The sequence below is a fragment of the Coregonus lavaretus genome, assembly GCF_964263955.1.
Source record: "Coregonus lavaretus genome assembly, contig: SUPER_35_unloc_5, whole genome shotgun sequence".
Taxonomy (NCBI): Eukaryota; Metazoa; Chordata; class Actinopteri; order Salmoniformes; family Salmonidae; genus Coregonus; species Coregonus lavaretus.
In genome coordinates, this window is record NW_028167177.1 from 1,284,280 (window position 1) to 1,306,349 (window position 22,070).

Genomic DNA, 22,070 nt, shown 5'->3' on the forward strand with positions numbered 1-22,070 from the left:
GGAGTGTGTCAGCAGTTCCTGCAAGAGGAAGGCATTGATGCTATAGACTGGCCCGCCCGTTCCCCAGACCTGAATCCAATTGAGCACATCTGGGACATCATGTCTCGCTCCATCCACCAACGCCACGTTGCACCACAGACTGTCCAGGAGTTGGCAGATGCTTTAGTCCAGGTCTGGGAGGAGATCCCTCACGAGACCATCCGCCACCTCATCAGGAGCATGCCCAGGCGTTGTAGGGAGGTCATACAGGCACGTGGAGGCCACACACACTACTGAGCCTCATTTTGACTTGTTTTAAGGACATTACATCAAAGTTGGATCAGCCTGTAGTGTGGTTTTCCACTTTAATTTTGAGGGTGACTCCAAATCCAGACCTCCATGGGTTGATAAATTTGATTTCCATTGATCATTTTTGTGTGATTTTGTTGTCAGCACATTCAACTATGTAAAGAAAAAAGTATTTAATAAGACTATTTCATTCATTCAGATCTAGGATGTGTTATTTTAGTGTTCCCTTTATTTTTTTGAGCAGTGTATAATTACTTTTCTCACTATGGTAAAACTTTACATTTTCAGTAAATCTGGTACCCTCACGTTGATGAAATACATTTTAGAATACTTTGGAAAAGGTTCAACACACATCTTTACTACTTAATGTCAAGTAAACATGAATTAAGGGACTATACTTTCCTCATAAAAGCATCAAACAGGACAAGGTTGTCACTTTTCATCAGTGGACCATTTTTAAAGACACCATCACACCAACCATCACCATATCATCTACTCTGCCTCATCATACTAATTCTTTCCTCAGTTAACCTCATCCAGTTCGCAACTAAATCCAACAACAGAATTGACTAAAAGCAAGCTAACTAGTACTACAATACATGTCACTATACACTATACATGGGCTGTGTGCATTTTCTGCTGGTGTATCCTGAGGTAGCTCCTCTCAGAGAACCTCTTCCCGCAGTGCGTACAGGCAAACGGCCTCTCTCCCGTGTGGACCTTCAGGTGCATCTTTAGCTGGTGCTGGTGGGAGAACCTCTTCTCACACTGGGGGCAGCTGTAGGGTTTCTCCCCTGTGTGGACCCTCTGGTGCCTCTTCAGGTTTGACGAGTCCGAGAAACTAGCCCGGCAAAGGTGGCAGCCGAATGGTTTCTCCCCCGTGTGCATCCTCTGGTGGACCTCCACCTGTTTGGGGAAACTGAAGGCTTTCCCACAGAACGAACACGGGAAGCGCTTCTCTTTGGCGCTGCCACCTTTACTGATTCTGTCTCTACTACTGTCATTTGTCAATGGGCTTGTGTAGCAATTTAGTGTTGAAGCACTGACATTGTCTGAGGTCTGATTTAACATTAAGAGAGTGTGAGGAGGTCGAAGGCCAGGGTGTGTCTGTGTTGTCGCAGGGTCCATGTTCCAGTCTATAGATCCTATAGAAGGCAGGCTGAAGGCAGCACCTGTTAGTGGGTTAACCTGAGGCGCCATCAGTCTCTCTGAATCACAACTATAGGAGCAGGATGGAGTATCGCTAGCCGAGTCTGTTTCTGTTCTCTCCAACCGCATACCGACTCCTCCCCGTCCCTGCAGACCAAGTCTACGCCTCACCCTGGTCTCAACCAGTCTGTTGTCATGGAGACTAAATTTGGTTGTTGTTTTGTGTTCGAATGTCTGTTTCTGGTTAACAGTGTTGTCCCATCCACTGGCCTCCACTAAGTCGCCTCTGGTCCTGGCCTGCTCGGTGATGTTGACTCCTGGGTCCTTGGCTGCACCCGTCTGGGAATCCAAGATGGCCTCCCAGTCTCCTCTGTTAGCCTCCAGCCAACCACCTGCAGGAAGAAGTTAGAAAATATACTTTACAACCATGGCAGAGAACATTACACATGACATTTTTTTATTCAATTACCTGGTCAAGTTCATACATTATAATGTGTGTTATTGTATGTAAACATAAGTTGTGTTTATTTAATTTCATGAATGAAAATTAAGAAAAAAGCAATAGCCAGGCGCATCACTATTCCCATTGAAGATATTTTACTGGTTATTACAGTGCATTTGGAAAGTATTCAGACCGCTTCCCTTTTTCCACATTTTGTTACGTTACAGCCTTATTCTAAAATTGATTAAATAAAAGTATTTCCTCATCAATCTACACACAATACCCTATAATGATAAAGACAAAACAGGTTTTTAGAAATGTTAGCAAACTTATTAAAAATAAAAAACAGATACCTTATTTATATAAGTATTCAGACCCTATGCTATGAGACCTGAAATTTAGCTGAGGTGCATCCTATTTCCATTGATCATCCTTGAGCTGTTTCTACAACTTGATTGCGTCCACCTGTGGTAAATTCAATTGATTGGACATGATTTGGAAAGGCACAAACCTGTCTATATAAGGTCCCACAGTTGACAATGCATGTCAGAGCAAAAAACAAGCCATGAGGTCGAAGGAATTGTCATTAGAGCTCCGAGACAGGATTGTGTTGAGGCACAGATCTTGGGAAGGTTACCAAAAAATGTCTGTAGCATTGAAGATCCCCAAGAACACAGTGGCCTCCATCATTCTAAAATGGAAGAAGTTTGGAACCACCAAGACTCTTCCTAGTCCTGGCCGCCAAGCCAAACTGAGCAATCGGGGGAGAACGGCCTTGGTCAGGGAGGTGACCAAGAACCCAATGGTCACTTAGAGAGCTCCAGAGTTCCTCTGTGGAGATGGGAAAACCTTCCAGAAGTACAACCATCTCTGCAGCACTCCACCAAATCAGGCCTCCATGGTAGAGTGGCCAGACGGCAGCCCCTCCTCAGTAAAAGGCACATGACAGCCCGCTTGGAGTTTGTCAAAAGGCACCGAAAGGACTCAGACCATGAGAAACAAGATTCTCTGGTCTGATGAAACCAAGATTAAACAATTTGGCCTGAATGCCAAGTGTCACGTCTGGAGGAAACCAGGCATCACTCATCACCTGGCCAGACGAACCATCAAACAGGCAAAGCGTCAATACAGGACTAAGATTGAATCCCACTAAACCGGCTCTGACGCTCGTTGGATGTGGCTGGGCTTGCAAACTATTACGGACTACAAAGGGAAACCCAGCCGCGAGCTGCCCAGTGACGCGAGCCTACCAGACGAGCTAAATACCTTTTACGCTCGCTTCAAGGCAAGCAACACTGAAGCATGCATGAGAGCACCAGCTGTTCCGGACGACTGTGTGATCACGCTCTCCGTAGCCGATGTGAGCAAGACCTTTAAACAGGTCAACATTCACAAGGCCACAGGGCCAGATGGATTATCAGGACGTGTTCTCAGAGCATGCGCAGACCAACTAGCAAGTGTCTTCACTGACATTTTCAACCTCTCCCTGACCGAGTCTGTAATACCTACATGTTTCAAGCAGACCACCATAGTCCCTGTGCCCAAGAAAGCGAAGGTAACCTGCCTAAATGACTACCGCCCCGTAGCACTCACGTCGGTAGCCATGAAGTGCTTTGAAAGGCTGATCATGGCTCACATCAACACCATCATCCCGGAAACCCTAGACCCACTCCAATTTGCATACTGCCCCAACAGATCCACAAATGACGCAATCTCAATTGCACTCCACACTGCCCATTCCAACATGGACAAAAGGAATGCCTATGTGAGAATGCTGTTCATTGACTACAGCTCAGCATTCAACACCATAGTGCCCACAAAGTTCATCACTAAGCTAAGGACCCTGGGACGAAACACCTCCCTCTGCAACTGGATCCTGAACTTGCTGATAGGCCGCCCCCAGGTGGTAAGGGTAGGCAACAACACATCTGCCATGCTGATCCTCAACACGGTGGCCCCTCAGGGGTGCGTGCTTAGTCCCCTCCTGTACTCTGTGTTCACCCACGACTGCGTGGCCAAGCACAACTCCAACACCGTCATTAAGTTTGTTGACGACACAACAGTGGTAGGCCTGATCACCGACAACGATGAGACAGCCTTTAGGGAGGAGGTCAGAGACCAGGCAGTGTGGTGCCAGGACAACAACCTCTCCCTCAACGTGAGCAAGACAAAGGAGCTGATCGTGGACTACAGGAAAAAGAAGGCCGAACACGCCCCCATTCACATCGATGGGGCTGTAGTGGTGTGGGTCGACAGTTTCAAGTTCATTGGTGTCCACATCACCAACAAACTATTATGGTCCAAACACACAACAACACCTTTTCCCCCTCAGGAGACTGAAAAGATTTGGCATGGGTCCCCAGATACTCAAATAGTTATACAGCTGCACCATCGAGAGCATCCTGACCGGTTGCATCACCCCCTGGTATGGCAACTGCTCGGTATCCGACCATAAGGCTCTACAGAGAGTAGTGCTTACGGCCCAGTACACCACTGGGGCCAAGCTTCCTGCCATCCAGGACCTATATACTAGGCGGTGTCAGAGGAAAGCCCAGAAAATTGTCAAAGACTCCAGTCACCCAAGTCATAGACTCTTCTCTCAGCTACCGCATGGCAAGCGGTACTGGAGCGCCAAGTCTAGGTCCAAAAGGCTCCTTAACAGCTTCTACCCCCAAGCCATAAGACTGCTGAACAATCAAATGGCCACCCGGACTATTTACATTGATCCCCCCACTCTTTTGTTTTTACACTGCTGCTACTCGCTGTTTATTATCTATGCATAGTCACTTTACCTCTACCTACATGTACAAATTACCTCGACTAACCTGTACCCCCACACATTGACTCAGTACTGGTAGCCCCTGTATTTAACCTTGTTGATGTTATTTTGTGTTACTTTTTATTTTATTTTTTACTTTAGTTTATTTAGTAAATATTTTCTTAACTCTATTTCTTGAACTGCATTGTTGGTTAAGGGCTCGTAAGTAAGCATTTCACGGTAAGCTCTACACCTGTTGTATTTGGTGCATGTGACAAATAAAATGTGATACCATCCTTACGGTGAAGCATGGTGGTGGCAGCATCATGTTGTGGGGATGTTGTTCAGCGGCAGGGATCGGGAGACTAGTCAGGATCGACGGAAAGATGAACAGAGCAAAGTACATAAAGATCCTTGATGAAAACCTGCTCCAGAGCGCTCAGGACCTCAGACTGGGGCGAAGGTTCACCTTCCAACAGGACAACGACCCTAAGCACACAGCCAAGACAACGCAAGAGTGGCTTCGGGACAAGTCTCTGAATGTCCTTGAGTGGCTCAGCCAGAGCCCGGACTTGAACCCGATCGAACATCTCTGGAGAGACCTGAAAATAGCTGTGCAGCGACGCTCCCCATCCAACCTGACAGAGCTTGAGAGGATCTGCAGAGAAGAATGGGAACTCCCCAAATACAGGTGTGCCAAGCTTGTAGCAACATACCAAAGAAGACTCGAGGCTGTAATCGCTGCCAAAGGTGCTTCAACAAAGTACTGAGTAAAGAGTCTGAATACTTACACTACCGTTCAAAAGTTTGAGGTCACTTAGAAATGTCCTTGTTTCGAAAGAAAAGCAAATTTTTGTCCATTAAAATAACATCAAATTGATCCGAAATACAGTGTAGACATTGTTAATGTTGTAAATGGCTATTGTAGCTGGAAACGGCAGATTTTTTATGGAATATCTACATAGGCGTACAGAGGCCCATTATCAGCAACCATCAGTCCTGTGTTCCAATGGCATGTTGTGTTTGCTAATCCAAGTTTTAAAAGGCTAATTGATCATTAGAAAACCCTTTTGCAATTATGTTAGCACAGCTGAAAACTGTTGTGCCGATTAAAGAAGCAATAAAACTGGCCTTCTTGAGACTAGTTGAGTATCTGGAGCATCAGCAATTGTGGGTTCGATTACAGGCTCAAAATGGCCAGAAATAAAGAACTTTCTTCTGAAACACGTCAGTCTATTCTTGTTCTGAGAAATTAAGGCTATTCCATGCGAGAAATTGCCAAGAAACTGAAGATCTCGTACAACGCTGTGTACTACTCCCTTCACAGAACAGTGCAAATGGGCTCTAACCAGAATAGAAAGAGGAGTGGGAGGCCACGGTGCACAACTGAGCAAGAGGACAAATACATTTGAGTGTCTAGTTTGAGAAACAGAAGCCTCACAGGTCCTCAAATGGCAGCTTCATTAAATAGTACCCGCAAAACACCAGTCTCAACGTCAACAGTGAAGAGGCGACTCCGGGATGCTGACCTTCTAGGCAGAGTTGCAAAGAAAAAGCCATATCTCAGACTGGCCAATAAAAATAAAAGATTAAGATGGGCAAAAGAACACAGACACTTGACAGAGGAAGATTGGGAAAAAGTGTTATGGACAGACAAATCGAAGTTTGAGGTGTTCATATCACAAAGAAGAACATTTGTGAGACGCAGACCAAATTAAAAGATGCTGGAGGAGTGCTTGATGCCATCTGTCAAGCATGGTGGAGGTAATGTGATGGTCTGGGGGTGCTTTGGTGGTGGTAAAGTGGAAGATTTGTACAGGGTTAAAGGGATCTTGAAGAAGGAAGGATATCACTCCATTTTGCAACGCCATGCCATACCCTGTGGACGGCGCTTGATTGGAGCCAATGTCCTCCTACGACAGGACAGTGACCCAAAGCACAGCTCCAAACTATGCAATAACTATTTAGGGGAGAAGCAGTCAGCTGGTATTCTGTCTATAATGGAATGGCCAGCACAGTCACCGGATCTCAACCCTATTGAGCTGTTGTGGGAGCAGCTTGACCGTATGGTACGTAAGAAGTGCCCATCAAGCCAATCCAACTTGTGGGAGGTGCTTCAGGAAGCATGGGGTGAAATCTCTTCAGATTACCTCAACAAATTGACAACTAGAATGCCAAAGGTCTGCAAGGCTGTAATTGCTGCAAATGGAGGATTCTTTGACGAAAGCAAAGTTTGAAGGACACAATTATTATTTCAATTAAAAATCATTATTTCTAACCTTGTCAATGACTACATTTCCTATTCATTTTGCTATATTTCCTATTCAAACTAATTTCATGTATTTTTTCATGGAAAACAAGGACATTTCTAAGTGACCCCAAAATTTTGAACGGTAGTGTATGTAAATGTGAAATTTCCGTTTTGTATTTTTTATACATTTGCACAGTTTTTGCTTAGTCATTATGAGGTATTGTGTATAGATTTAGGAAAAACAACAATTTAATAAATTTTAGAATAAGGCTGTAACGTAACAAAATGTAGAAAAAGTCAAGGGGTCTGAATACTTTCCGAATGCACTGTATTTACAAGGTTATTATATAGAAGGTAATTAACGTAAACTAAAACAAACTGATCATGAAAAAACAATTTAGTAAACAAATAAAATATTTCATAAACCCATTAAAACGACTAAAACTATACTCAACTATTTCCTTTGACTAGATAACTAAAATAAAATCCATCAATTATGTTCAGTTGTAGTTATTTTTTCTAAAAAAGTTGGGCAAAAATCTAATATAAATCTGGCGGGTCACATTGAGATTTACTTCATTTTAAAGGTAGACTCAGCGAGATGACACTGCCATGAGCAGCACCGCAGATATTGCTTGTGTTCCCCTGCTCAGATGTTGCATGCATCAACCAATGGTTGCGTACCGCGTCATCGACTGTGCAGTTGGGCACTAGATTGCTGTAACATGTCGGTAGTGTTCCTCTGCTCAGACGTTGCTGACACATGCCAGATCTTACAACGCCTAGATGGTTATTATACGTATCAGCTAACCACATCATATGGTATAGCAGTCTGGTCCCCGACTGCACAGTCTATGACGTGGCACGCAACCATTGGTTGATGCATGCGACATCTGAGCAGGGGAACACAATCATGATGTGGTTAGCTGGTATGTAAAAAACCTATCCAGGTGTTGTAAGATCTGGCAGGCATCAGCCATGCAAGACTTTGGTCTCACACAGTCACACAGAGTATCTGCGCACAGGTTCGCTTCATGCTGCTACAACTTGGTAGCTACGGGACCAAAACAGCGGAGAAGTTTAGCCTCGCGCTTCAAAACTCCTCGTCATTGAGGAAATGTACCCACTACCACTGTTTACTTGGTGCGTCTACGTCATCTCACTGAGTCTACCTTTAAACCTAACCTACTGACCTGACCCATCACCTTATGTATTACTGCCCCACAGTGGCAAGAAGTGACATCCCCAAAAACAGAGACACTATAAATGGCTCCTAGCCTCCCACGAATAGGCTACTTTCTGACCCCAAAACAAAAAAATATACAAACGCAATAGAAATGTTTTTATAAAACTTCAAAGCGAGGAAATCAGATCTGAAAACGAACTGAAACTAAACTGAATTTCAAATACAAATCTTAAAACTAATAGAAATAAAAACTAATATAAAAACACAAAACTATAATAAACTTGGTATGTAGGCTATATGTACAGTTGAAGTCGGAAGTTTACATAGACTAAGGTTGGAGTCATTAAAACTAGTTTTTCAACCACTCCACAAATTTCTTGTTAACAAACTATAGTTTTGGCAAGTCGGTTAGGACATCTACTTTGTGCATGACACAAGTAATTTTTCCAACAATTGTTTAAAGACAGATTATTTCACTTATAATTCACTGTATCACAATTCCAGTGGGTCAGAAGTTTACATACACTAAGTTGACTGTGCCTTTAAACAGCTTGGAAAATTCCAGAAAATTATGTCATGGCTTTAGAAGCTTCTGATAGGCTAATTGACATCATTTGAGTCAATTCGAGGTGTACCTGCGGATGTATTTCAAGGCCTACCTTCAAACTCCTCGCTTGACATCATGGGAAAATCAAAAGAAATCAGCCAAGACCTCAGAAAAAAAATTGTAGACCTCCACAAGTCTGGTTCATCCTTGGGAGCAATTTCCAAACGCCTGAAGGTACCACGTTCATCTGTACAAACAATAGTACGCAAGTATAAACACCATGGGACCACGCAGCAGTCATACCGCTCAGGAAGGAGACGCTTTCTGTCTCCTAGAGATGAACGTACTTTGGTGCGAAAAGTGCAAATCAATCCCAGAACAGCAGCAAAGGACCTTGTGAAGATGCTGGAGGAAACAGGTACAAAAGTATCTATATCCACAGTAAAACAAGTCCTATATCGACATAACCTGAAAGGCCGCTAAGCAAGGAAGAAGCCACTGCTCCAAAACCACCATAAAAAAGCCAGACTACGGTTTGCAACTGCACATGGGGACAAAGACTGTACATTTTGGAGAAATGTCCTCTGGTCTGATGAAACAAAAATAGAACTGTTTGGCCATAATGACCATCGCTATGTTTGGAGGAAAAAGGGATCGCTTTTAAGCCGAAGAACACCATCCCAACCTTGAAACACGGGGGTGGCATCATCATGCTGTGGAGGTGCTTTGCTGCAGGAGGGACTGGTGCACTTCACAAAATAGATAGCATCATGAGGAAGGAAAATTATGTGGATATATTGAAGCAATATCTCAAGACATCAGTCAGGAAGTTAAAGCTTGGTCGCAAATGGGTTTTCCAAATGGACAATGACCCCAAGCGTACTTCCAAAGTTGTGGCAAAATGGCTTAAGGACAACAAAGTCAAGGTATTGGAGTGGCCATCACAATCAATCTTATAGAACATTTGTGGGCAGAACTGAAAAAGCGTGTGCGAGCAAGGAGGCCTACAAACCTGACTCAGTTACACCAGCTCTGTCAGGAGGAATGGGCCAAAATTCACCCAACTTATTGTGGGAAGCTTGTGGAAGGCTACCCAAAACGTTTGACCCAAGTTAAACAATTTAAAGGCAATTCTACCAAATACTAATTGAGTGTATGTAAACTTCTGACCCACTGGGAATGTGATGAAAGAAATAAAAGCTGAAATAAATCATTTTCTCTGAACTGTATTTCTTACCTTGCTCCCCCATCTTTAGTCCACTCAGCAGATCAATGCTTTCTGGACCGTCCTCTATGGTCTCCTCTTTGACTAGCAGCAGATCAGGCTTCCCATCCTCCATGTCTATTAACTGTAAGAGATACAGAGTGAGAGGATGTTGGATCAAGAAATCTGATATGAGCACCCTGCGATGGAGCATCTTCTGATTGGGCAATGAGGGATTGCTATGCAAATATGTTAGTTGATTTGATACTATGCAAATGTATTAGTTGATTTGATTACTTGACAGTCTTTCATGGTTTGATCATTCAAATACATTTTCCCACACTTAAGACAAAATTATTCAAGCCTTGGGCCCGTATCTACAAAGAGTCTCAGAATAGGAGTGCTGTTCTAGGATCTCTCCATATATTCTTATTCATTATGATCTAAAAGGCTAAACTGATCCTAGATCAGCACTCATGTTCTAAGAGCCTTTGTGGATATGGGCCCTGACCTAATACCATACAGACAGTAGTTCACAGTGGGCTCACCTCAGTGAGACTGTGTGTGTTCCTGTGCTGCTCAGCTGGTTCCTCTGTGGGTTCAGGAGGAGGTGTAGTCTGGTTGTCCTCCACAACCATGGTCCCCTCATGGTTCCCCAGACCCTCCTCACACCCCTCCTCCTTCAACAGAAGCACCTCTGGACCCTCCTCTTCCTGGAAGAGACAGGTGATACAGATTACACAGACATACACTCCCTCAGGTACGTACACACAGATAATAAACACACTTTCAACATGTGGGGGCCATACATGCGAACATTAGAAAAAGTTCAAGGTTAAGTGTAGCTCTTTACACTCGTACCCGTATACCTGTTCAAAATAGCAGATTTGGACACTGTTACGCGCCTAAACTGGAATGCTGTACAGTATCATGCTATACATGACGTCAGAGCTAAAGGTCTCCACTTCACAGCACAGTATTGGTTTTGACTGACAGCGGTTCTGAACTTGAACACTGTGCACAACAAGAAGTTGACCCCATCCCTCCCGCTAATTGGGCAGCTTTTACAAATGTTTTGTCTGAGTGAGGGAAATGCTGTAAATAAAGAGGACTCAATGTATTTTGAGAGATGAGGCGTTGAGAATTATAATAAATACCGCTTTGATTTCCTTATCATAAAACTCATGTCATATACAGTGTCAACGTTTATGATCACTATGATGTACAGTTACAAGATGACATGGCGTCATACCCTGGGTTGTTCTGAATAGAATGAGCCTGTTTGTTGTATTGTGAAGAAATTTGGCAGGGAACACGCAACAAATTTACGATCTGCGCAACAAATTTACGATCTGCTTCTCTGAATTGCCTTGTGAAAGCCTAACACTGTAAGATCGTATTTTGTAACTTAGCTAGCCATGTTGGCAATAGAACACGCTTTCAAATGATGCCCACCTAACCAGATTGTGATTTAAATCGACCGTTTTTTGGAATGCGTAAACAACAGTAATTGTGTGATGGTGGGGATGCAGGGCTGTGTTCAAAAGAAAACTTGCTTTAGTTCCTCAAAAGCACAGCTAGGAGAGCTCAAAACAGGACCTTATAGTTGACTCTTCTTTGAGTCATAAAAGTGCATTGAAATTACGTAGGAACTGTGCACACTTTGGAGAGGTGTGTGGCCAATTGGAGACACCAGTTAGTCCTCTCACTCAAACCCTATTCTGTGTTGAGCAGTTAACAAAGAAACAGGTCCTCCTATATGCTTAATTTAGAGTTATTTATTCAACTTTAGTTGTGATAAAAACGTTGGGCTATATGTTTAGATTTTTTATACATTCTAGCTGCATGATGCGACTAATGATGATTTGAAAAAAGTCACATGAAAGGCATGAGCTCTGCTCTGTTTCTTGAGCAGGCTGCACACATTTCATCAGTCTCTCATTCACAATTTGACAAGCACTTGATAATGCCTCTAATTTCCTGGCAGCATCCCTTTTGTGTGGCCGTAATGCCCCCTAAAAAATCAGAATGTTTAGCTTTAAATGTTGATAAACTATTCGGCTATTTCTTCACATTATAAGCGCAGCGATGCGCACACAGCAGTAGGCTATAAGCGCGAATGTTCCATTAGTGGGAAAACACAATCATCAAAAGTGACCGCAAATGCGATTACATATGTAATGCTTTTATTATAAAGGTGCATTTTTATGGTGAAGATTATCTTCCCCAAACTTGAAACTCACGTGCTGCATATGTTTGCCAGTTAGGCTCTACCCTTATTTGACCTGTTCTTGCCATAATATGGACTTGGTCTTTTACCAAATAGGGCTATCTTCTGTATACCCCCCCCCCCCCCCCCCCCCTACCTTGTCACAACAAAACTGATTGGCTCAAACGCATTAAGAAGGAAAGAAATTCCACAAATTAACTTTTAAGAAGGCACACCTGTTAATTAAAATGCATTCCAGGTGACTACCTCATGAAGCTGGTTGAGAGAATGCCAAGAGTGTGCAAAGCTGTCATCAAGGCAAAGAGTGGCTATTTGAAGAATCTCAAATATAAAATATATTTTGATTTGTTTAACACTTTTTTGGTTACTACATGATTCCATATGTGTTATTTCCTAGTTTTGATGTCTTCACTATAATTCTACAATGTAAAAAATGTAAAGATAAAGAAAAACCCTTGAATGAGTAGGTGTGTCCAAACTTTTGACTGGTAGTGTACATCCATGTGCTTTTTACAGAGAAAATATGAAGGAGGTCTATACAACATACGTTTATCGTGCATAGTTTTAAAAAAAAAAGTTGAAGAGCCTTATTGACTTGTCAGATAGCTGTCATGTACCGTAACCATCATTGCTTTCCTGGTGGCAAACACTGCTAAAGCGGTTGACCCGTAAACAACAGTGTTCATTAACCGCAGGTTCGAGCCCCCCCTTGCTTCAAGCATTCCTTGTTCAGGAAAACAGTTTTCACGCATGGTCCATGCATATGTGGATGATTATAATAATGCATATATAACATTGTACATGTAAGTGTCAACCTACACGTCTATATGATATAGCCTATACTAGAGTAGCATTGATTATTTATGTAGCGGTGCCAGTAGCCTATGTATTGGTCTGCATTTTTACATTGAATTCATGGATTTCACATGAGATGGTTCCAGCAGTGATTACTTTTTATTTCCATAGGTCTATAGCCTCACACACACATTGTCGAAGTGAATTGAAGTGTACCATACAAAGTCCCATACGCATGAATAAGTTATAGCATAAGGAGGACACTATTTGATGTGAATGAATGTAGGCTTTAGCTGTACTGTTGATCGGAGTTACTATAGTACAGAATATGAGAAGCAGAGAGTTAGATGACTTTGTCAAATATAAGTAATTCACCATCTGATATAGACAAGTGTCTTCCTCTACCAAGACTGTCAATTTGGAATCTTTTACATACTGTGCTAAGCGTGTGTTCGAGTCCGGACTCACAATAAACGTATTTAAAAGAACTGTAGTGAGAGTGCAACCTGTAATCCTAATCTATAACACTTTGTAATGCTCGTCCTCGAGTCAAATAAGGCATATGTGACTAAGTAGATTATTATAAAAATGCATACAAAACATTGTAGGCATACATTTAGGTGTACACATCCATATAATATAGCCTATGTAATATGATTATTAGGCCATAGCAGTGTTTGTCTGCAAGACTGAAGAAAGAGGTCGCTCCTTATTAAATTCATTCTTAATCTTCATTTTCAAGCTGTTGGCTGTAGGCTACATCCCTTCAACACACTAATGTGAGATTCGAACCCTTACCACAATTACATGGAGCTAGGCACTCTACACAGAAAGCAATTTGACCAGTCAGTCAAATACACGTGATGCAGTTGTTTTGATTATCAGTAAATACACGTGATGCAGTTGTTCTGATTATCAGTACCTGCTGTTATAGGACGCACAGTATTCTGTTAAGGACGCTTCCATAAACAAGTGTTGGAACAAGTCCAACTATGTTGATGATTTTATTTGCCTGATACAGAATTTGTTACAGGAAATAATCACAGCCACCTGGTAAGGTTATCATAGGGCTAAATGTGCAAGCTTATGTAATGGGAACAGCTAACACGTAGCCTTTGATCACATGCCACTACGTCAAGGATTTTAATTTGCTGATACCTTTAACGTAAACTTTTTCTAATGTACGCAAGTATGGCCCCAGTGTGTTTACCCATCCCCAATATGTTTGAGTCCTATACTGTAGTTACAGAATGACTTCATTGTTGTTAAACTCATCATGGACATAAATATGAGTTCGCTATGATAAAGCAAGTCATCATCAGACAAGCCTGACTAAACTATTTTGATGTGTACTGTAGGTGTTTGTTAGTGTGTGGGTATATTTATTTATATTTAAGTGTATATTGGTAATAAAGTGCTGTCGGTGTATGCAGAATAGGGTGAGATCAGATGTGATGTTTACTAAAGAGAGAGAATGAAAGCCTTAGAATGAAAAGTCCCATTTTGTGTTTATTAAACAAACAAGTTTTAAAGAAACCATATGAAAACCACACATACACGTCTCAACAAAAAATCTGCATCAACTTGATAAACTGCATTAATTTTCTAATTGAAAATTAAGTAGTATAATGAAAGTAATGAAATAGGCATTTGTTAACATCACATATCCAACACAGTACAAACACAATATGTAACAGACTTTTTAGGCTTGTATGTGGCTTATACACAGTGTACAAAACATTAGGAACACCTGCTCTGTCCATGGCATCGACTGACCAGATGAATCCAGGTGAAAGCTATGATCTATCACCTGTTAAATCCACTTAAATCAGTGTAGATGAAGGGGAGGAGACAGGTTAAAAAATGATTTTTAAGCCTAGAGGCAATTGAGACATGGATTGTGTGTGCCATTCAGAGGATGAATGTGCAAGACAAAAAATGTAAGTGCCTTTGAACGAACGGGGTATGGTAGTAGGTGCCAGGCGCACCGGTTTGAGTGTGTCAAGAACTGCAATGCTGCTGGGTTTTTCACATTCAACAGTTTCCCGTGTGTATCAAGAATGGTCCACCACCCAAAGGACATCCAGCCAACTTGACACAACTGTGGGAAGCATTGGAGTCAATATGGGCCAGCATCCCTGTGGAAAGCTTTCGACACCTTGTGAAGTCCATGCCTCGACAAATGAAGGCTGTTCTGAGGGCAAAAGGGGGTGTAATTCAATAGTAGGGAGCTGTTCCTAATGTTTTGTACACTCAGTGTATATCACACAATGTATTTGTATTTATTAGGGATCCCCATTAGCTGCTGCCAAGTGAATGGTTTGTCCCAAATACAATGCTTTTAGTTTTTTTTTAAATATTTAGTACTAGCTTATTACTTGCCACCCATTCTAAAACTGACTGCAGTTCTTTAAGTGTTGCAGTGATTTCATGCCCTCGTAAAACTGACTATCCTACCGATCCTTGACTTCGGCGATGTCATTTACAAAATAGCCTCCAACACTCTACTCAGCAAATTGGATGTTGTCTATCACAGTGCCATCCGTTTTGTCTCCAAAGCCCCATATAATACCCACCACTGTGACCTGTACGCTCTTGTTGGCTGGTCCTCACTACATATTCGTCGCCAAACCCACTGGCTCCAGGCCATCTATAAATCACTGCTAGGCAAATCCCCGCCTTATCTTAGCTCATTGGTCACCATAGCAACACCCACCCGTAGTCTGCGCTCCAGCGGGTATATCTCACTGGTCATCCCCAAAGCCAACACCTCCTTTGGCCGCAATTCCTTCCAGTTCTCTGCTGCCAATGACTGGAACAAATTGCAAAAATCTCTGAAGCTGGAGACACTTATCTCCCTCACTAACTTTAAGCATCAGTTGTCAGAGCACCTTACCGATCACTGCACCTGTACACAGCCCATCTGAAATTAGCCCGCCCAACTACCTCATCCCTATATTGTTATTTATTTTGCTCATTTGTACCCCAGTATCTCTATTTGCACATCATCTCTTGCACATCATTCCAGTGTTAATACTAAATTGTAATTATTTTGCACTATAGCCTATTTTATTGCCTTACCTCCATAACTTGCTAAATTTGCACACACTGTATATATATGTATTTCTGTTGTATTTTTGACTTTGTTTTGTTTTACCCCATATGTAACTCTGTGTTGTTGTTTTTTATCGCACTGCTTTGCTTTATCTTGGCCAGGTCGCAGTTGTAAATGAGAACTTGTTCTCAACTGGTTTACCTGGTTAAATAAAGGTGAAATAAAAAAAATTAAAATAAAAATTTCACTTGTTGCAGTAGCTGACGTGTTTAATGTTCAGCATGCATATATCGGTTTTTTTGCCATTTTTACCATACCGCCAACTTTTTTCTGCCTTTTCTTTATACCTGAAAGGTATTGCCGGTATCAAAGCCTAAACTTTTATTTCTACCTAACGACCTAGTAATCAATTCGGTAAAGTTCTGCATACGGCTTAGTATGATACATAGCCGTAATTCTGAGGCGGCATTGACATGCACTACGCTCTTAATCTCTTGATGGTTGCTTGGCACCACCCTGTAACCATCCTCCCGTCAGTTTCTAAACTTTGAGGCATGTCACTTCGCCCATCTTTTCGCATAGCCCACCACTAAGTGTGCACTGTTTTCTTAACCACAACTGGATGGATCCATAAAGAATTACTGTGGGATATCACTGAATGACAAACATGATGGAATAAAGTAGGTTAATGCAATTGAAGGCATGTATCAAATTGTTGCTTGATGAAACTCCCAAAGTCATCCAATCGTTGTAATACATTTGAAGCAATAGCCTACCCACGTGGTCAACTAGATGATAATTTCAGCACCGTTTCGTTTGGGACAGCGCCATCGTGCTGCTTTGAGACAAGCGTGGGGACTCAATGTCAGATTTTTGATTTAATTGAATCTCCGTTTGGATATTTGTTAGGTTACAATTAGACTGGGGAAACGTTAGCTAAGTTGAGGTGAGTGCTGCTCATGATCATGTTGTATAGTTGGCTCATTTATTAGAACATTTTGTCAGCCTGTAATATAGGCCGTTTAATATGCAGTTTAACAAGTGGATTATTTTGCTCTTCACTCGCAATCGCTTAGTAGCCTAGGCCTACTCCTTACCAAAAGCCTGTGACTTCACCGACTTGTCTCAGGCTATTTGGTTAATTGGTTTCTGGCTGGGCAAATCAGAAACATATAGCATGCAATAATGTAGCCTAAATCAAGTGTAGCCCTATTATTTTGCTCGATCGCGTATAGGCAACTCCAAGCTTATTTTCTATCAGTATCATGATGAAGATAAGACCTTACGCCTGCTCCCTAACAAAGTGGAGTGAGGGTAGGAAATAGATTAAACGTGGATCAAAAAAGCATGGGTTTGGGCTCTGTTTCAGTATCTCTTTTTTAAATGACAGCGGTTGTGTAGGAAATTTTTTTTGTTGCATTTTATTCCATTATTTTCTTACTATAAAATACATGTGTGTTGACTGATCGGGGTAGGTTTGTCTTGTGTGTTTAATGAACAAAATAATGAACTATTGATTTAATTCATTTGGACGTAACATAATTAAACTCAATATGCTAGGCCTATTCTATTCCTTTGAAAATACATTTTATTAGTCTTATGTTTCTTAGGACCTGCTTGAAAAAATTTATCATATATTTATTTTTGATGGTGTATATTCAATGGATTTATTAAAATAAACGCCCACCAGCATCTGCACACCACTACTACCACCACTCATCACCTGGATGCCGGCATGCGCACAGCAGGTATAAAATGCATATGCAGGCAAGAATGTGGTAAAAATGGACCTGTTTTTAAGGGGGTCCTATAAACATTGCCCTCTTTTTTATTTTTACAAGCAAAATACAGTGAAAGCAGTAATAGACACACAGGCTTTACTCAGTGCCAGCTCATTGGTAAAGATTGAAAAAAGTAAGGGGCCTAGACAACTGCCCTGGGGAATGCCCGACTCTACCTGGATTATGTTGGAGAGGCTTCCATTCAAGAACACCCTCTGTGTTCTGTTAGACAGGTAACGCTCAATCCACGATATAGCAGGGCATGTAAAGCCACAACATACATTTTTCCAGCAGCAAATTATGATCGAGAATGTCAAAAGCTGCACTGAAGTCTAACAAAACATCTCCCACAAGCTTCTTATTATTAATTTCTTCCAGCCAATCATCAGTCATTCTCGATCAAACCAGGAATATTCAACACTGAAATGTGTTACTTTCTCTACTCCAAATGCATCTGTGGATCTTTTCTGCTGACAACAATGAAAAGTAATCTTTGTCTTTAATGCAGGGTTTGATCTAAACGTAATAAGCAATAACATGGAATTGTTTCTAGTTTATAGAGTGGAATGGTTTTTCTGCTGGTGTATCCTAAGGTATCTCCTCTCTGAGAACCTCTTCCCGCAGTGCGGACAGGCAAACGGCCTTTCTCCCGTGTGGACCTTCAGATGCCTCTTCAGGCTGCCAGCCTGGGTGAAGCTCATGTGACACTGGGGGCAGCTGTAGGGTTTCTCCCCTGTATGGACCCTCTGGTGCCTCTTCAGGTCACTAGACTGGGTGAAGCGCATGTGACACTGGGTACAGCTGAAGGGTTTCACCCCTATGTGGACCCTCTGGTGCCTCTTCAGGTCACTAGACTGGGCGAAGCGCATGTGACACTGGGTACAGCTGAAGGGTTTAACCCCTCTGTGGACCCTCTGGTGAATATCCACATTCTGGGGGCTGCTGAAGCCTTTGTTACAGAACATGCAGAGGAACTGTTTCTCTTTACTATTGCATGATGTTGCTCCCCCTTCCCGAGCCTGGGCTCTAGCACTGTCGTTTGAGTGCAATACCTGATCGAAAAGGACGTGGCCGTGTGAATCGGAAGGCCCCATCGACGTGGACACTGGGTCACGGTCCCCGAACGCGTATAAAGGCGAGTGGGTCGCAACATTTGGATTTGTCTTTAATCTTTCCCTGTAATCTAAGAAATATCTTCCCTGTGAGTGTCCGTCTCCGAAGTGATTATCTGCATTCCATGTAGGAGAATCGTTGTCCTCCACTTTCACAGTCACTTCATCTATGACCAGACCCTCCCCTTTCTTATCTTGGCACCCTTCAGAGTATACACTACTACTGTACTGGTTCCAGTCCCCTCTAGACAGATCAGTCTGTGTCTCTAAACCCAAGGATATGTTGCCAGGGTCCATCTCTGTAGCGTAAGAACAAGACGGATCATCACCGCCAGTGTCTAATGCGTCACCATCACCATCCTCACGAGAATGAACCATCCTCTCGTTCTGGTGAAATACCGGTACATAGTCTGAGCCGGGAGCAGGAGGACAGCCCAGTCTCCCCAGCCCATGTCTCTCTGGGTCTGATCTGTGGTCAGATGCTGTGTGTAAGAGCCTGTGTGTTACAGTTAAAGTCTTGGTGTCTGTCTCTGACTTGAGGACGGCGTTCTGCGTTCCACTGACCTCCGTGATGCTGCATTGGGTCCTGGGCGGCGCTGGGGTGGTGGTGTTGTCCTCCGTGGCTACAGGGGGCGCTACAGACCCTCCAGTCTGGATGTCTCTGCTGTGCCGTGGGTCCTCCTCTCCTTCTGACCTCTCCTGCTTGACCCCAGGACCTGCAGCCTCTGCAGACTGACACAAGAGAGGAGGTTATTATCGGTACATTAGTTAAATTGGATAACAAAGAGTACGTTTACATGCACAGTAATAATGTGATATTAAACTGATTATGGCAGTAGGCAGATTATGCAATAGTTATGTAAACACCTTACTCTGCTTATCTTAATTGCCATAAGGTCAAAATCGAAGTAAGCATACGCCGATTAAAACACCTGGTTTTCTGAGCCATCTTTTGAATTATTAGGACATGTAAACATCTTAAATCGGTGTTCCAGCAGTGTATTTGATCTGCGCATGTGCTAACACCAGTCGAGCAAGCCTCCCTCTTTAGCGCTAGTGAAATGAGTTTGGAATAACTGAATGTATGCATCTTAGAAGTTGTTTTCACATACAAACTTTACAGGTCCCAACTCAGAATCAAATATGCTTCCCGAAAATAACATGTGATAGAACATTTATTTTGATTGGCGATTTTCTACATTTATCAGAGTGCCAAGAGCTAGCCTTTCAGATGTGTCCATGTAAAGATGATAATTAGGGAAATCATTCTTCTTGCAAAGCATGTCAACGTTTTAATCAAACTATTATATTAATCTGACTATCCACAATAATCGCATTATTGTGTGCATGTAACCGTACTCAACGTCGTAGTGAAGTCTCACAAGCTCCCCTATGGCAGATAAATTAGGATGCACATGTAAGCAAGTGAATAGCTGAGGGGAGCCTTTCTGAAATAAAAGGGCCACATTTGATTTACAAAGTAACAGGTTTTATGCAACACTAATACACTAACCTCTATCACAATAACGTGCTGGGTTGAGGTTCCACTCCCCTCATCAACAGTGATTGGTTGGTCATCTCTCCATGTATTGTGTCCTGCTGGCTTCACAAAGCTCCTGTGTCCTCCAGTGAGATGTCCTTCACCTGAGAGTGTGATTGGGGTAAAAGAGGTGTTTGGTTAGTTGTAATAAAGGCCTAGTGCACTAATTTGGTGGGATTTTTTATTTTTTTGGGGGGGTTTAATATCTTCATGTTTTACATTTCGATTTATCAGGGGGAGCTGCAGCACACTCAGCACCCCTACTTCCCGTGGCTATGTTGACACTGTCTACAATTGGCAAGGATGTAAGGTAACACTTCTCATAACTTCTTATACTATACTATTAATTGATTATGTATTATGTTCCATGCATCACATTGTTTTCATTGAGTAAATAATAGGAAATGCAGTAAATCAAGATTTTGGTTAGAATATGATAGTGTCTTTGCCAAGTAATCATACTATCCAAAAACTGACTAAGACCCAATTCTGGGTAACAGATCTGAACACATGCAGAGGGGAACGGTGCGACATACAATTAGCTATATACAAGAATTTCGCTACACCCGCAATACTAAATATGTGTATGTGACCAATATAATTTCATATGAACGGCGAAAGGCCGCGCAGTCTAGGCTTTCTGCAAACTGTACCTCTTGCCATTCCTCTGTATCGGTCAAGGATCTTGACACTACTGGGACGACTGACGAGGACGCGCTCTCGTATTGTCCTCTCTGCGCGCTCCCGTGCCACCTTCAGTTCCTGTAGCTGTAGTTTCCTCCGCAATCCCCTGTTTTCTTTCCGGCTTTGAGTTATTTCTAAACGAAACACAGCATAGTCGTCGTCTACGAGTTTACAGATCTCTGCCACGGCTGCATTCGCTAGCACCTCCATGATGGAGGCTATTTGAGTGTGAAAACCCATACAGTTAGCCATTGTTAGCAGCTAACAAGCGTTACCTAGATAACATCTATCAACTAAGTCCCGTCTCCAATGCGAATTAAAGACTACCTGGGGTAAGTATATGATGCTGTGCCGTTAAATGAGTCATACGTTTCAGTTACATGGTGTTAATAAATGTCTAAACAATCAAAACGATTACGTGGAAACTGTTCTTGGTACCGCTATGAAACGGTTGTGACTAGATAGAGTACAGCTACGGACGAGATTTACAATTGAACTACCGCGAGATTCTGGACTTTATTACGATGATGAGTCGGAGTCGGATATCGCTTAGATTTGCTTAAAGTAAAAATCAATAGAGCACGCCTGCTTGTAGTCCTAAAACCCGGAAATAAGTTACCTCTGGTTCTTTCAGCCATCCCTATGGGAAAACTGAATGGGGAAAGGATAGGGGCCGAAAAAAAGGTCTGAGGAAATAAACTACAATGTATCAAATGAATCGTCAGCGCACAGATACAATATAACCTAGCCAATTTGCCCTGTTAAATGCCAATTCAGCCTAAATGTGTTATTTTCAAATGAAAACTCAGTCCCTATTGACCACCCGTTACCTGCACATTTATCTCCTACCTCTAGCTGCTATTGCCATAGCAAAAGTGATATTCTTCTTCTTCTTCAGTGGGGTTTATGGTGCATTACCGCCACATACTGTACTGGAGTGTGGGCCAGAGACAGGGATAAACTAAATCCTACCTGCCAGCCCTGTTGCTCTTAAAAAATATAAAATATTTGACACTATATCTAATGACGTTCTACTCAATATACTCTT

General features: G+C 42.3%; 1 protein-coding gene across 1 annotated transcript; it reads right to left on the reverse strand.

The window, feature by feature from the left end:
• Positions 1–814: 814 nt before the first annotated feature.
• LOC311110421 (uncharacterized protein) lies at positions 815–21,504 on the reverse strand. Its single transcript, XM_084188967.1, has 6 exons — positions 20,992–21,504; positions 20,312–20,442; positions 19,363–19,530; positions 10,374–10,538; positions 9,859–9,970; positions 815–1,829 (listed from the first exon to the last, which is right to left on the reverse strand). The coding sequence occupies exons 1-6, from the start codon at positions 21,272–21,274 to the stop codon at positions 901–903; spliced, it is 1,788 nt and encodes a 595-aa protein (XP_084045093.1). The 5' UTR covers positions 21,275–21,504; the 3' UTR covers positions 815–900.
• Between the last annotated feature and the right edge of the window lie 566 nt (positions 21,505–22,070).

Bases quoted from the DNA above. Each gene is read 5' to 3' on its own strand.
- LOC311110421 (XM_084188967.1), bottom strand. From the start codon at position 21,274: ATGGCTAACTGTATGGGTTTTCACACTCAAATAGCCTCCATCATGGAG. The intron at 10,539-19,362 runs GTCAGTGGAACG...TGTCTCTTCCAG, and splicing joins CCCAATGCAGCATCACGGAG to GAAGAGGAGGGTCCAGAGGT. The intron at 1,830-9,858 runs GTAAGAAATACA...TTCTTCCTGCAG, and splicing joins ACTAAAGATGGGGGAGCAAG to GTGGTTGGCTGGAGGCTAAC.